At 38.3% G+C, this 17705-nt stretch overlaps 1 protein-coding gene across 1 annotated transcript in view; it reads left to right on the top strand.

Annotated features, from left to right (window-relative positions):
- Positions 1–17705, top strand: part of LOC138163249 (histone-arginine methyltransferase CARM1-like) — a 269638-nt gene that overhangs the window by 233217 nt on the left and 18716 nt on the right. Inside the window, exons 6-7 of the mRNA XM_069090797.1 lie at positions 75–252; positions 3434–3524. Of these exons, the coding sequence (XP_068946898.1) occupies positions 75–252; positions 3434–3524 (269 nt within the window). The remainder of the gene's footprint in view (positions 1–74; positions 253–3433; positions 3525–17705) is intronic.

Below are 17705 nucleotides of genomic sequence, written 5' to 3' on the forward strand. Positions count from 1 at the left end.
AACCTGGTTTGTTTATTGTTGTTTTTTTTCATAGACCTCTGTATAATACAGTGATACCACTTTTTCTTTTCCAGGTTCTAGTGAAAAATAACAACCTCTCAGACAAGATCACAGTTTTATCAGGAAAAATTGAGGAAATCTCACTGCCAGAAACTGTAGATGTGATTATTTCTGAACCCATGGGCTACATGCTATTCAATGAGAGGATGCTGGAGAGTTACTTACATTCCAAAAAATGGTTGAAGTCAAATGGTGAGTTGCCTAGCAGGACCATATAAAGCACTTCCTCTTTTGGAAATTCTGCTAACTTTTCCACACTAGGGATATCTGAAAGGAATATAGCATTTCTGTAATGTTTAAAAGCTGAGGATCTCTAAAAGGGTCATGCAGAGTTGACAAAGATATGAGAAATGGAGTCAGGAAAATTAAATGATTTGAGCTGCAGAGCCCAGAAATCACAGGACCACTAATGAATGGATGGAATTCCAGACAGTGGGTGTTCCAAGTTTCTCCTGCCACTTGGCTTTCTAAAAAAGTGTACATCATTTAAAATTTTTTTTCATCTACAATTTAGGATGTCTCCTTAGGAAAAAAAATTTTTTTGAGAAGTTGGAAGTAACATTTCAAAAATGATGAGGATTTTAGTTGCTTCTCAATTTGCTTCCAAAGAAAGTTTAGACTTGAATGTTTACAAATATTTTTAGGATACAGCATCCAAGATTTCATCAGTTCAAGTTCTGTCTCCACCAGTGCGAATCACAACCCTCTCTCTGTGCTTTAATAAATGGATCCTTAATCTTTTCTGTGTGTTATGAAACTTTGTGGCAGTCTGATAAAGGCTCTATATCTTCTCAGAAAATAAAGCAGGGTACCCAAAAGAGGTGTCCCAAAGTCTTAGTACAATTTTACACTATTAAAGCTTCCATCTTTAATATTAATATACTGTTAATTAATACATTAATGTGATATTAAATTAATTATATAAATATTAATGTAATAAAGCTTTAATAGTTTTAAACTGCACTGAGGCTTTTAGGATACCCTGTACATAGAATTATAGAGAAAAACAATTATATTGAAATACAGTTATCAAAATATTTTTAAAAGTTCATGAACCTCAAATTAAGAACTTCCTGGAGACTTATTGATGGTCTTCAAGCATAGCAGCACTTATCACGATACCTGGCACATAGTAGGTGTTAATAAATGCTTGTTGATGGATTGTTGTATCTGGAAAAGATCTTGACTTAATAGCTTCTGGTAATGAGCCTCTCCACTTTCAGATTTTCCACCTTTAGCTTGGGCCCATTCTAGGACAGCAGATACACATAGTCCATCTTTGGACCATACTCAAAGCCTTTCCATCTTAGCAAAACCTGCTGGAGCTGGCATTCTATCAACATAGCCTTTGAGAACCCAGGGGTCTCTCAGTGCCATGATAAAGTATTGGAGGAGAATTTTAGCAAAGAGGCATTTAGATTGTGCTTTATAATTGTCCAATACTTTGCATATATTATCTCATTGGAATCGTACAACAGCCCTTGGAGGTAGGTTGTATGGATATTACACCCATTTTAAAGGAGAAAATCAGAGAAGTGAGGGTAGGTTCCATAGCCTGTATCAGGGCTCAAGCTCCAATCTTTGATTCGAAGTGTTGCTGTTGTTGTTTTGTTTTATTTTTAGCAAAATGTACTCATGCCTTAGGGGTGACTAAATACAATTTATCAAATATGAACATGCCTTCCCCATTGTGGAGCTCTATTTAGAACCTTATTCCTTTGGTTTAAGGCTTTGTCTTCTGATGAAATTCAAATTTTTATATCAGTAGTTAAAAAAAAAATTCCCAGCTTACTGGACCTCATACCCCACATTCCATCTCCTGTCTCAGGGTCTTTGTAAAGCAGTTCCTCCCACCACATATCCAGAATATACTCTCTCTTCATAGCTACCTCATGGAATCCATTTTTTCCTTCAAAGCTCAACCCCTTCAGAGCCATCTCCTAAAAGAAACATCCTGATTCTCACCCATGCTGCTCCCCACCATTTGCTAGGGACTTTAACCTTGGAAATTCTTCTATATGTGTTTTTACACAAATATGTGTGTATACATATATGTGTGTGTATTATATGTTTGTATTTCATATTTACATATCTGTATACACATTTCCCCCAGTAAGCCTCTTCAAGCCAATTACCCTGTTTCACATTTTTATATTCACATCCTCAGTGCCCAATATGGTGGCTGAAAAATTGAAGGCACTTTATAAATATTTGTTTAATTGAATTGGTGTAGCAGCAATCACCCTAGCATACCCAGGGTGGCTGCTAGCATAGATTCTTAGATCTGCTTTACTAGAGGAAAACAACTCAGAATGGGTTAACAATCTTACTTTAATCAATCAAACATAAGAGAATACAAACCGAAGTTACAAGCAGACAGAGACAGATCAGCAGACAGGACTTCCCATTGTCTGACCATTACATCTATATCTACTTAGTTACCAGAGAGGTAACACCATCATCTGGGTTTTCAAAGCCAGGGGGCTCAACAGCTACCCAGAGTCTCATCTGGCCACATCACACAACTCTTCCCAAAGTGAGCCCCAAAGCAAAACTTCACATCAGGATAAATATAGCCTTCTCCTGGGTCAGAGACCATCACAACCCTCTTGACCCACTGCCCAATCACAAAGGAACAAGGTGTGGGCATTCCTGAAAAACAAGCCTTCTACAGGCTCCAGGTGAGCACATTCAGCCTATTAGGAGGAAGAGTATATCCTCAAATCAAGGAAGGTTCTCAGAGTCACTTAAACCTATCAAAGGGTCAAGGGGCAGGGAAGATCTTCAGATTCTCATTCCATAACAATTGGATGTTCAGCTATTTATACTTTATTGTAAATATGTTTATCAAAGTCAATAATTAAGAGAAAATTCTAGCACTACAAATAAAAGGGCAACTGGTAGACAGATGCAGCTGAAATGACTAATGCAAGGTGTCCCAAAGTCTTAGTACAGTTTTAAACTTTTTTAAACTTTTAATAACTTAAATTTAAAGCCTTAATATTAAAACTATTTTAAATATCTTTAGTATTTTAAGCTTTAATACCTGGAAGAGTCTTAAACTGCACTAGGACTTTTGGGACACCCTGTATAATGTCTTGTTACCTTATGGTTATGTGGCTTGTTTCTGTTGTATACACACACACACACACACACACACACACACACACACATTTCTCTTTATTGCTTGGATACACAGTTAAGTTTTAGCAAACTGGGTGTTAGTTCACAGAATGGTTGTAGTGACAGGGTAGCCTCTGTCCAGAGGAGTAAGTATGCAATGGTTTACAAGTCTGTGTGTGAACATGTACTTCAATTAGAGCGATAGGGAAACTAAATTCTGTGGCTCTGTGTGTTGTCTTCTGTTCATTAGGGATGATGTTCCCAACATCTAGTGACATTCATTTGGCTCCTTTCTCGGATGAACAACTCTACAATGAACACTACTCCAGAGCAAATTTCTGGTAATGTGATCTCCTTCTGGACTTTTTTATTTGCTGTATACAGGGCCAGCCTCAGGTGTGGGTCAAGTAAGGAAGCCAGTGATTGAGTAGAAAACAGAATGTTTGGTTGTTTTTTTTTAAAATCAGAAGATCTGGGTTCAAGCCCTAACCCTTCCATTTATTAACTGTATGACCTTGAACACCCATCTTCAAACCTCAGTTTCCTCATCTGTACAATGGAGGTCATCATTGCCCAAACATGCTTTCTAAACCTTAAAGTTTCAAAATTTCAATTTGGCCCATTATTAGGCACATGCCCATATGGCATTGCTTAATAATTCAATTTGAGAGGTCTTCAGAAGAATCCCTTAGGTAAAAATATACTTTCATCTGCTTGCTAATATTGGAATTGTATATTTTGTGATTCATTCAAAACTTTGGAATAGATACAGAGAGGCAGAGACAAATACAGAGGGACATAGAGTAAGATACAGAGAGACAGATACAGAAAGAGCTAGACAAATACAAAGGGAGACAGAGACTGACAAGAAAGGTAAATTCACAGTGAGAAAGGCCAACCTGCACTGATAGTAATGCACATATGTGTGTGTATCCATATAGACAGATAAATATAAGTGCTGGGATTTTTTCTCTCTCCAAAGTTTGCCTTTTTTTTTTCCACAAAGTCAGCTTTTCCTATTTATTCATTTTTATACTTATTTTGTAAAGTGCTTTTCTCAGAATTACCCTGTAAATAGTTATCATCCTTATTTTACATGTGGGGAAAATTTGCAATACCTACCTCATCTAAGTATTGTGAAGAAACTGCCTTGCAGGCCTTTGCAAAGTTGCTTCACTATTCCAAGCGTCAGTTTTCTCACATGTAAACCTTAAAGGGAAATCATAAATATGAGACATTTCTATTATTATAAAACATTTTAAGTTTTACAAAACATTTTCCTTACAGCATTCGTGTAAGGTAGATATTGTAATATCCCCTATTTAGGTATTATGCCCAAATTCAAAGGAATGTCTTTAATAGGAATCCCTCACAGGTATCATGGTCGGCTGAGAAAGTGGAGGATCTGACCAGCAGACATCTGCCCCTCCCATCTCGTAGATCTCAGCTCTCCCAGGAGAATGACACTGCTCTATTTTTTGGGAGCTAGTCCTTATGTTAACCTATGTCTTTAGTGAATTAAACAACATAAATTCTAGCTGGAGATAGGTTTACCAAATAAATTTATTGAAATTGGCTAACTGTATGGAGAGGTAGGGCGAGTGGGAGGGAAGGGAATTTCATGTACTTAGGAATCCCTTGTGAGTTCCATTCCTTATTTCTCTCATTTTTTTCAACATGAACAATTAGTTCTGGTAAAGTATATGAAACCGTGAATCTCATCAATTGGGCTCACACTTTGGAGGAGAGGGATGTTAGATCAACATGCAGATATCCTTGGAAAACTGGCTATGTTTATATGATGCCAGAACAATACATTGTCCAACAATCCAACAGTATACCAACTATTGAGGGGTTTTTTATGGACTCATAATATTTAGAATTGGAAGGGACCCTGGGAGATTATCTTATCTGATCAATTCCTTTTACAGATGCAGTAAGTGAGGCTAGGAGAAATGATTCCTCTAAGGTCAAACAGATACCAAGTAGCAAAAGTGGGATTTGTCTACAAGGATGGCATCAAGTCACGGAATAGAATTCGAATTTTAGAGCATTAAGGGATTTTAAAGTCTGTATCATTCAACTCCTAGATTTCTAATAAGGAAATCAAGTTGTGACTTTCTCAAGGTCACAGAGTGGCAGAACAGAGACCAGAACCCACTGCTCCTGACCCCAAATCCAGAGCCCCTGCCACTATACCATAATGATTTTTGTTCACTGCTTGTTTTGGCTTTGTGAATGCACAATATGGAATGGGTGAGATTTTGGACTTCTCAGTGTGATATGGTAGAAAAATCCCTACATGCAGAGGCAAAAGACATTAGTTCAAATTCAAGTTTCATCTCATACTAGCCCTGTCCTTGAACAAGGCAGGTAACCACTCCAAAACTGTTACCCCATTTTCAGTTGTTGTGGAGATCAAATTCAATTCAATGAGCATTTATTAAGTACCTGCTGTGGGTAAAGAAATGTAGAAGGTACATGCTTGGGGATAAAGGAAAGCTCTCTGCTCTCAAGAAGGTTACATTCCACTAGGGAATACAACAGATATACAATAGACAAATACAGATAATATAAAAAGTAAATGCAAAAGTAGCTTGATGGGGAGAGAAGAGCACCAGCTGCTTGGGGTATGGGGAAAAGCCTTGTCTTAGGAAGAACCTGAGCTGAGCCTCGACTGAAACTCAGAATTCCATGAGGCAAAGGAGAGGAAGAAGAGTATTTACAGACTACTTATGCAAAGACATAGAGACAGAAGCTAGAAAGTCATGTATGGGGAATAACAGGTAAGAGAGTTGGATTTGGGACATAGTTTGTGTGAGGGGGAATGATACAAAAAAGAAAGACTAGAGGTTTGGGGCCAAGAGAATAGGACGCAGACCTCCTAGTTCCCACAAACATACTCTAGGAAAAACTTGAAATTTATACCAGACCAAGTAATGATCAAGAAAACCATTTAGAAACTACAGTAAATTTCTTCTACCTACAATAGGTTACTTTTGTGTAGAATTGCACAGAAAGTCAGCCAGAAGTGCACAGGCAGTAGGAAGGGAACCATCAACAAAACCAGTGCCAACACAGGTGAATAAGTCCCTAGTACAACCAGACATAGACCAGAGACACCTGTAGCCATCTAAACTCTGTGTGTACAGGAAACAAAAGCAGAGGGGCATCAAAAGAACGTCAGTCTAACCTGACCCAGACAAAGGATTGAACATGTGCATGTTCACACACATATACACACATACAATCAGTATGGTGCAGAAATGCATGCATGTACACACAATGAGTATGGTGTAGAAATATGTGAAACTCAACAGGGAATCAAGCAAGTTTTTAAGAGGGAGGATCCTAGCAGTAAAGGAGTGCAAGCAAAACAAACTTCCTGATTCTGAAGAGTTGATTTAAAAATGGCTGGGGGGGGGGAGGGAACACAGCATAGAACTGTAGTCCAAATTCCAATTCCATCCAATTTCAATCCAAATCAAAAATTGTGAGATATGAATATATTATAATATTAATGCCCCCAAATGAAATGAGGAAATATAATGATAATTTTCTGAGTACTGTGAATTGACATGGGATATGTTTAGCAGAGCCCAGAGAATAAGTTATACAAGGACAATAATGTTGTAAAGAAAAATAACTTTGAAAGACCCAAGAACTCTGATGAAGGCAGTGACCAGCCATATCTCTATAGGATCTATGATGGTGGGAGTTACGTACTGAAAGAGTGATGATTGAATCAAAGTGCAGAAAAAGACAAATATTTGGGCATAGGGAGAGAAAAAGAAAGAAATGTAGACTACAGCCAAATTGTGAAAGGACATTTACATGAAATGTCCATCTTGGAAAATTTAGAAATAGATATCTTTGGAAATAGTTGGTAGAAACCAGGGTGCTACCTGGATTCTTCCTGAATGTTATTCTCATTAGCAACATAGTATCTCAGTGTTCTAGTCCTAGCTCTGCCTCTAAGTAGTTCTTGATCCTGGGCAAGTCATTTACCCTTGGTACCCATTTCCATAAAATGAAAGAGTTGAACTAGGTCATCTAAGGTACCTTGCAAAGTTAAAATCCTATACCTGTCTCTCCTAAGATACTTTTGAATTGCAAGTGAAAAAGCATATCAAGCCAGGCAGGGCATTGAGACCATTGAGTTTAGAATCAGAATCAGAAGACCTGGCTTCACTTCTGGGCTCTGCCACTACTTACATTCCTATGTGACATTGGGAGAGTCACTTCCTATTTTTTTTTTCAGCTGAAAAATGAGGGGTTATGCTAAATGATCTCTTAGTTCCTTGCTAGTTTTAAATTCTATAATCCTACCAAATACTTTACATGGGCTGCTAACTGGAATTCTGAGACACTTGGACTCTCTCATAATATATAGGCAGACCATTGTAGTAGTCTAAAGCTGATAGCCAGCACCCATAGAATCAGTAAGATTATCCAGTTATTGGGGTTTTTTTTTGTTTTGTCTTCCCTCTTTTCATCAGAAAAACGGAGTCTTTGGTTTAAATTCTTAGGCCTTCGGGAATCATGCTCCAGTTCAAGCAGCTACTGCCTTCAAGTGGTAACGTTTTTCTGTCTAATGGATCCCACTTGCATTGTGTTGACAGAAACCATCTCAGGAGTTCTCACCAATTACAGTTATAATTTTCAAGTTGAAATCTCATCCACACCTCCCAGGAAATGTACAAATGAGTTCAAAAAAGAGGAATGACCAGATATTTTCTATTATCAAAAATCACAAGGCATAACTCATTTTCCCAGTCATATTCATGGATTATAAAAACCAGAGGAGCACATTGAGCTGTCCATCAGCTATCCCTAGGTTCTGTTCCATGACTAGTCTGCCTTTGTCATACCTCTGATGTCATCCCTCATACCTCTTAACATAATTCTTCATTTATAATGAGTCATAGCTGGCTCAAGCCTGCCATGTACTTCTCCATTTACCTTTAGGTGACCCTCTGCTTTACTTACTTGATGACCTTTTGAGTCTATCAGTAAGTCATCAAGCATTTATTAAGTACCTACTGTGTACTGGGCTGTGAACACAAATACAAAAGTAAGATAATTCCTTCAAGAAAATTAAATTCTTTGAGGGAAGAAGGATACAATATATTTGTAGAAAGGTAAATAAAAGTATATGCATAATGTGTACAAATTTATTTCAGTGGTGGTGGGAAAATTAACAACTAGGGAATTCAGAAAAGTTCTCTTAGAAGATGTAAGCCTTGAAGGAACTAGGGGTTCTGAGAATCAGAGTTGAGGAGGGTTCCAGGAATAGGGGACAACTTGTAAAGAAATGCAAAGGCAAGAAATGGAATGTCATTTTTAGGGAACAGCAAGTTAGTCATTTCCATGACATAGTCACAAAGTATCACAGGTTTACATGATAATAACTAGCAAAAGGCCCCCTGGGTTTTGGGTGGACCCCTGTGAAAAATTTACAGGGTAATATGGACATGAGTTGTTTAAGATGAGAAAGTGATGAACTGATTGATTGCACCCTTCTTCAGTGGAAGCAGTAGAAAGAGTCCAGGGCCTGGAGTTAGGAAGACCCAGTTTAATCTGGATCAGAACTTGCTAGTTATATGACCCTGGGCAAGTCACTTAACCCTGTTTGCCTCAGTTCCTCATCTGTAAAATAAGCTAGAGAAGGAAATGGCAAATCATTCCAGTATCTTTGCCTAGAAAACTCCAAATGGGGTCACAAAGAGTTAAACATAACTGAAACAACTACAAAATGTGTAATATATATATATATATATATATATAAATTGTGTATTATATAGCTGTACCCTGAATTCTATTATATAATACAGACATTTAATATATGTACATATATATTACATATATGTGTGGATGTATGTATATATAATTGAAAATAACCTTGGTCTAATCCTCTCATTCTATAAACAAGGGAGCTGAGTTTCAGAGAGGAGAAATGACTTGCCAAAGCTAGCCAGCAGTAGATCCAAGATTTGAATGTAGGTCTTAGGAAAGATGATATTTGAAGTTTAATACAGTATGGTTGCCTCAAAAATCCAACTTGGCAGTCAATAGCCATTCACAACTGGCAGCTCTCCTTTTCGAAGTAGGGCATATCGTATATTTGCATCCTATCATGCTTGACAGTTGAGCAATATCAAGGTTGCTGGTAGCAGATTACATGTCCCTGGGAAATGGGCGATGTTCTTTGCAGAGAATAACAGCCCCGTGATTGCGAAGAGCAGGGTGAGGAAGAACACAAACGATAAATCTGCTGCTGCACATAATGAGAACATTCTGGTGTGAAGTTCAGTTGTGAGTATACCAAGGACAGTACTGATTAGGGAGTATTCAAGCAAATGCTCTCTCTTGTCATGCACCCAGGCAGATAGTGCTTTTAATGAGTGAATAGTCTCCTAAAAACTGGTGAGGGGAGGAAGGGGGTGTGGCAGGGGTGGGGGGGCATGAGGCATTTCTCTCTACACTGATCCTTTCCTAACACTTTTACAGAAATACATTAGGAAGCCTTCCTTGATTCCTACTCTCCTACTACTCAGCTGAAAGTCAGCACACCCTCTCCACATTTCCCATATCACTTGGGCCAGGTCTCTCCATTGCATGCTTCACATTCTGCCTTGTATCATACTTATTTTTACACGTGACACATTTGATTTTATTCAATTCAGTAAGCATTTACTACATGCGAGATATTGGAGAATACAAACAGAAATAAAACAGTCCCTGCACCCAAGAAGCTTATATATTCCAATGAGAATGGAGGTAGAAAGAGAACCCAAATTAGTAAATATCAAGTTTGTGCATATTTTTAAGGGTAAGAGGCATTTAAACTAGACCTTTGATTTCCTTGGTATGGTGAACTGTCAACAAGGAAACTCATCCTGCCACAGATGGACAACCAATCTGCAATGAAAAATTTTAGAGAGTTGCCTGACGCATTGAGAGGTTACCTGACTATACCAGGATCACTTAGGCAGAAGTAACACTTGAACCCACATATTTCTAACTTTGAGGATAGTATTCTGTTCACTACACCATGCTTGCCTTTTCCAAATACAAAGAACATGCAAAGCAAATTATAGGTGAGACTGATGAGTTTAAGAGACTTGCCTAAGGTCACAGATGTAATACACACTAGAGAATCCATAGCCAATGCTCTTGAAAGGACCTTTAAAATCTAGTGCAATCTAAGACCCAAAGAAAAGGAATGGCCTACCTAAAGTTAAACACCTAATAAGTAACAGAGCATGGTTCTTTCCTAGCAGCCTTTGTCACCTAATAGAATTTTTGAAACTTGAGTTAACTCCTAGCAAGGCTTTTAAATGCTTTTCTTGGAATTCCTTCCATACCAGGTCACTGTCACCAAGTACCAGATGGTGCCAGATATCGGTAACATTAGTTTTTAACAGTCTGGCTTCCTCCCACATGAACCTGCAAATAGAGCAGCGTCAGAACTGACTACTACTTGTTTATAAACAGAATACAGAAATATTTACTCATAAACACTTAAATTAAACAATTAAAAATTAACCATATTACTAAATCTATGAATAACAGCATATGGAGCAAGAATACAAAATAATGGGAAGGCATCCAGCTCCTAAATGATGCATTTTTGCCCACTTAATTGAAAGTTATCAGGGTATGATCTCCAACAGGATTCGACAGGCTTATGTTAAGCTCTATGTAAGATTTGTGCATATCCAAATAATAAAAATAACTCACATTTACATAGGTTTATAACAACAACTCATACTGATGATTTTGAAAGTACTTTCCTCCAGCAGTCCAATGAAATGCGTAGTATAAAAATTATCCCTATTTTACAGATGAAGAAAGTAAAACTCAGAGGCACAAAATAAATTGCCCAAGGTCACAGTCATTTAAATCCTGGTTCTGACACTCTCTCTTTGTAGCCTTGGGCATCTTATTTCATTTTTCTCAGTTTCCCTTTAAACATGGCTATAGCCTGAATTCTGCTTGCTATTGTCACAGATACCTTTTACCTTTTATTTTGGCTACAAGCCATCATCAGTATAAAGAATTCAAATATCTGCATTGTATAATCCAGTCTAGATATATTCCCTCTTGGACATCATAACTTATGACTGTCATGCCATACTCAGAACCCAGAGGTAAATTCAAACTTAGCAGTTTCTTTCAATAAGTCAAGTCAATGAGCATATATTAATTTCTAAGTAAGTGCCAGGTTGTAGTGCAAAGTGCTGGTGATACAAAAAGAAAAGCAAGCATTTGTATCCTTTCTTTTTTATCTGTCTCACCTTGACCTTTGAAATACTGCGCCTTCAAAACCCAGCTCAGGTGTCAACTCCTCCAGGACACTTGCTGAGATGCCCTAGCTGGAAGTGAACTCTCCCTCCCAAAATTGTCTTCAAGCATCTTCATTTCTCCCTTGATTTTATCACACTCTACTTTGTGCCATGTTATCTATGTATCATATCCCCACCCCAACTCCTTATTAGATTTACTCCTGAAGGCAATCATTGCCCTAAGTGAACAATCAAATGATAAAAACTAAGTATTGAATTTAGAGTCAAAAGTCTTAGATTTAATCTCATCTTGGACACTTAGCAGTCATGTGACTTTGGCCAGGTTCCTTAGCTTTTCTAATCCTTAATTAGAAATTAATTGTACCTTCTGTACAATGGGGGTAATAACATTCACACTACCTCCTTAGGAGGGTTGTAAAGAAAGCATTGTGTAAAATGTCAAGGTGTTGAGGCATAGTGAGGTTAAATCACTCTGGTCTGTCCCACCTCAGTTTGACATTCCTCTTGGGAATCCCTCTCTTCTTTCAAGGCTTAGCAGGATTTCCTCTCCCCACAGGAGACTTTTCCAGATCCTCCCACTTGGTACCGTGTTTCCCCGATAATAAGACCTCTCCCAAAAATAAGCCCTCCCCTTATTGTGTAAGATTCCTCTAAAATAAGCCCTCCCCTGAAAATAAGCCCTATTGAGATTGCTACTGTAGTGAAGGTGATCCCCTGCGCTACACGCTACATTACGGTACCCTCTGTATGCACCGCCCCCCCCCCGGGTGAAATGCACACCGCGCTCCGAGCTGCATCCAATCAGAGCTGCAGCAGTGAGCGCATCATCCTGTTCTTCCCCAGTGATTTGCTCGCTGGCGCCATTGAGAGCAGTGCCGTGGAGGACAGCTGAGGCAGGACAACATAAGCCCTCCCCTGAAAATAAGCCCTCTGGTGTTTTTCTTTCCAAAAAAAATAATAAGACAGTGTCTTATTATCAGGGAAACACGGTAGGTCTTCAAGCAGAATAGAGGACCAGTCACTTCTGGTATGGTATAGATGGGATTCTTACTCCAATTCAGATAAGACTCAGTGACCTCTGAGATTGCTTGCAATGCTCAGATTTGATAATTCTGTGGTGCGTATGAGAGTTGTTATTATTACCTGTCTTCTCATCTTTTTCAGAGAGATTCTTATAGAATCAGTCCTGAGACAGTACACTCTCCTGCTTTCATTCCTTTATATTAAGAGTTCTACAGACAATTATAGAGGTTGGTTTAAAAAAAATCTGCAACTAGGTGGCACCATGGATAGAGCATTGGACCTGTGTAATGCCAATGCGATCCCCATAGCAGCTGCTCTGAATATGTATTTCCAGGGTAGATTCACAAAATATAATATACTCTCTTCCTCAAAGGCAAAACCAAAATATTTATTTGGAACATCACTATTAGGATACCAGGAAGTAAGATTTAGCAAGGTTCTCATCACTAATCCAGGGAGCCCAACGTCTTAAGCATTCTTTCTGTCAGGCCTCCCCACAAACAAGTTCCCCTAAGCAAGTTCCTCCCTGTACCCTCTGCTCTGCCTCTCCTGCTCTGTTTCAGTCTGACTCTCTGCTCAATTGGGCAAGGCCCTCCCACACACTGGGCTCCATGTCACTCAGGCTGTATCACAACTGTGAGTTGGGCCAGAGCTCAAAGCAGGTCACATAGGCCTATAATTGGGCATTAATTCCATTAACATTACAACCTGGAGTCAGGAAGATCCATGTCTTCTTCCAGCACTTACTTAGTAGTTGTGTGAGCCTAGGGAAGGTACTTAACTTCTGTCTGCCTTGGTTTCCTCATCTGTAAAATGGAGTAATAATAGCACCTACCTCCCAGGGTTGTTACAAGCATAAAAATCAAAATATTTATAAAGCGTTTTGCAAATTTTAGAAGCAGTATATAAATGCTAGTTATTATTATTATTAACTGCTTTTTCTAGTTGAATAAAAGTATAAGAATCTAAGTTTATCTTTTCTGGACTCCTTGAAAGCATTCTTAGCACTCTTCCTGTAACAGACAGGACAATAATATGTACCCCATCTCATTTCCACATGATTGTGATTTTATCCAGGCCTCTATATATAGAAAAATTTTCATTCCATGTAACTTGGAGATTGATTATTTGATATGGCAGGAGATATTCAAATATTTCCCTTAAGCTTTCAGAATCAATGTTAAATCCAGGCAATTGTGGGCAGCAGTTTTGTCTGTGATAATGGTCCCATACCATGTTTTGGTTGAACTCTTCAAACTATTTTGAGGTCTGTATCTGTAGAACAGGGATTTGTCATCTTTCAGTCTATGAAAGATAGACCACTTCTTGTTAACGTCACTCTAGCGAGCTCATCAAGAGTTCCTAGATATCCTTTCTTATAGTCTTGCAGGGATGAGTTACACTCTCTCCACTATTTCCTTGCATAACCTTGATGTATCACTAAGTCCAGGACCCTTAAGGATATCTCTTCTGTAGTTTCTAATGGCAAAGACCAGGTATTGAACTGCCTACATAAGCCCTTTCCTTCCCACCAAAAAAAATCTCCATGACTTAGCATTTGTTCAACATTTCTTTGCTGATATATTGTTGTTTGAACTCATGTGGATGTCACCCAAGAAAGGTCTTCTGAATCTACATTTGAATCTTAACTGTTTCATAGGTTCCATCTGGAAGTAAAAGGTACATTCAGTTCCATTTGACATATCCCCAGTGCCAATCATGGTTCCTGGATCATAGGAGATACTTCCTAACTTTGGTGGAATTATCAAAAAAAAAAAAAAAGCTTGTTTATACAGAATACCTTTAAAATGGAAGGAAAGAAAGACAGTGTGCCACAATGGGTAGAGAGGGGTCTCAAGAAGCCATGGGTTCAAGTCCTGCCTCCACGTTTTGGCTACATAACCTTGGGCAAATCACTTAAACTCTGAGTGCCTCTAAGACAGTAACTGGCTGAGCAGGTGCTGATCTACATTGATGTAGGGAATTTCCTTACTGAGTAGTGCTCTAAACTAATAAAATCACAGTTCCAGGTTTCCTTCCTCTTCTCCCCCCAAAAAAGTAAGGGAAAATAGATTTGCTGTGACCCTTTACAATTATTTGTATAAGTTGTGCCATAGCTCCTTATAATCATTAAGAGTAAAGAATTGAATCAATCAATAAACATTTATTAAGCAAGTACCTTGTTATAGGCACTATGCTAGGTTCTGGGGATACAAGGACAGTAACAGAGAGTCCCTGCCTTCAGAGAAGCTTATATCTATCAATACAAGCAATGTGAAACAATATGTAAATAGAGACAAAATATAAGTCAAGTCAATACTAAGTAATTTCTGGAGTGGGAGAAGGCACTGGCCACTGGGATAATCAGATTAGGTTTCCTAGAAGAAGTGGGGTGCTTGAACTGACCTTTGAAAGAGACGAAGGCATGGAAATGGAAAGTGAAATCTTATTTGTGAAGGACAGTAAGTAAACCAGGTTAGCTGAACCAGAGAAGTATGCGAAGAGGAGTGTGTAATCAGTATACTAAGAGAAGTCGAAGCCAGTTGGAGAAGGGGCTCTAAATACCAAACAGAGGAGTCTGTACTTGGTTCTAGAGATAACTGGGAGGCACTGTGGCTTCTTGAGCAGGGGAGATGGTATAGTCAGATCTGTACTTTAAGAGAATAATTTTGGCATGTCTAAGGAAGATAGATTGGAGAGATACGAAACCTGAGGCAGGGAGGTCAAATAGGAGGCTATAGCAACAATCCAGATGATATGGTGAGGGGTTTGAATTTTGGTGGTGACCATATGAGAGGGACTGAGAAGGAAATAAATGATGCAGTGATTGAACTGACAAGACTTGACAATGGATTAGACATGGTGGCAGGTGGGGCAGGGAGTGAGAGTAAAGAGTCAAGGATGACTTTGAATTTGTGAACCTGAGTGACCAAAAGGATGGTGTTACACTTTTGAGAAATAAGAAAGTTGGGGGAAAGGGCAGGTCTTGGTGCAAAGAAAATTATGTTTTGGACATGTTGAGTTTGATATCATTTCCAAATGGTTGATAATGTCCCATAGACATTGGTGATACAGGATTAGAACTCCAGAGAGAAAGAGTAAGGCTAGATAAATACATATGGTCATCATCTCCATAGAAATAACTGAACCTACGAATTCCTTAAGAATGGAATAATTGTCCTTGATCGCCTCTTAAAAGGAAATAGTTGTGAGTATTGACCATGATTGGGAGGGACAGGTGTGTGTTGAAATACTGTAGCAGAAAATGGTATTATTCTTTTAAGAATCTCCAGCTTACCACAGGTGAAGCCAAGGGATGCTTTGGACTCATGTAAATACTAATAATGAAAACAAAAGTAAGTATAATATACATTTTTTCCTGAAAATTGAGTTCCTTGGGTTCCAAGTATCTGTAAGGGCCAAGGACTTATAAGACAAAGGCAATCAACTAGAGTAGAAAGCCCTAAGTTTGTTATATGAGAGCCAGGATATGAAACCTGACAGTGCTGTTTATGAGGGTGCGACCTTGGACAAGCCTCTCCTCTGGGCTTTAATTTCTTCCATAAGATGAAAGAGTTGGACTAGATCAAGAGTTCTTAACCTTTTTAAAGTCATTGATCCCTTCTATCAATCTGAAGCCTACAAATACCTCAAAATAATCTTTTTTTAATTAAAGGAAATGCTAAATTTCAGTTAGTGGTTAATGAATTTTTTAAAAATTTCCCATCCACATTCATGGACTTCATGAAATCTATCTACAAACTAGATCTGTGGATCTCAAGTTAAGAACCCCTGGACTTTTGCCAGGTTATTTGCAGTTCTGACATTTTATGGAATTCTATGAAAAGAATGTGGCAAAAATCTGTTTTCTAGAATCTTGGTTTTGCTCCTGAGAGAAAATAGAATTCCTTCAAGGATAGTTTTTTTCCAAACTCTTAGTCAAACCAGATGAAAAGCAGTTTTGATACTCCTTGGTTGTGTGACCTAGTCACTTAAACTCTTCTAGTCTCTATTTTCTCATCTGAACACTAGGTATAATGATACATACAATCCCTGCCTCACAGAGTTGTTGTGGAAAAAGCACATAGTAAAATCTTAAAGCACTATAGAAATGTGACTGGTTACTTTCCCCACAAAAATTATTGTCTTATGATTCATTGTACTAGTAGAAGTGACCCTGTATTCCAGAGGCTATGCCAGCACAGGGCAGGCAGGTTTAATTGAAGTACAAAGTCTTCCCATACAAACTTGCTGATGAATTATGTGTCTGTTGTCTGAGAACCAGCCTGACTAAGTTCAGAGAGTTTCTTCATGATTTTGACCATATGATACTTTGTGATTAAATTGAGGACTTACTAAATGATTAAGTTATTTTGTATTTTTATTTTCTCTTTTCTGTGAATGTTTTGCCTTAATTTGTTACTGAGTAAATGGGGATTTTACTATGTTCATAATCTGAACCTTGGGAGTTGCTTGTGCTTGGCTTTACACAAGGCATAAAGGGGTTGCAACCTATGTTGACAGAAGGAGTGATACCCACACTAATGAAATAATGACTTCTGAAAGTGCTAAAGTGTTTTTATGGAGAACAGAAACATCTCATCTATTGTAGGTACAGAGAAACCAAGCTATGGTTCGTATTTAGGACACAGCATATTCCTCTTAGAGGAAGTGTGTGTGTGTGTGTGTATGTGTGTGTGTATGTGTGTGTGTTCAGTTTACTGTGTGCACATGCCATCCTAATTAAAGCATGGCAACAACAACACTGTTCATGTTACAGATATGCAACTCCCCTAGGACCAAGAGGAGAACTGTGGGAAAAGGGCCCATTGCCTGAGTATGAAGAGGGTGCCAGCTGAGCCAAGTTTCCAATTCTTAGAAATTTTACATCTCTATCTAAAGTGCAGCCTAAGATAATTAAAGCTCTGGGAAACCCGATACACATTTGCTGTGGAAATAAATCAGAAAAAAAAATCCACCCTGGAAGAAGTTGGGGATGGCAGCAATGAGTTTCATCTTATGAGGAAATATCATTATATGATTTAAATCTGGGGAGAAAAAGACCTTACAAATATTCTAATTTCACTCCCTAATTTTACAGGTGAAGAAATTGAGGGCCAAGGAGAAAAAATTGCCCAAGTAACTTGTAGAGCTAGAATTTAAATCAGAATCCTCTGATTTGAAAACAAA

The sequence above is a fragment of the Petaurus breviceps genome, unplaced genomic scaffold (genome assembly GCF_028583685.1).
Source record: "Petaurus breviceps papuanus isolate PSGF00001 unplaced genomic scaffold, PetGlider_PUasm1.0 187, whole genome shotgun sequence".
Lineage (NCBI taxonomy): Eukaryota > Metazoa > Chordata > Mammalia > Diprotodontia > Petauridae > Petaurus > Petaurus breviceps.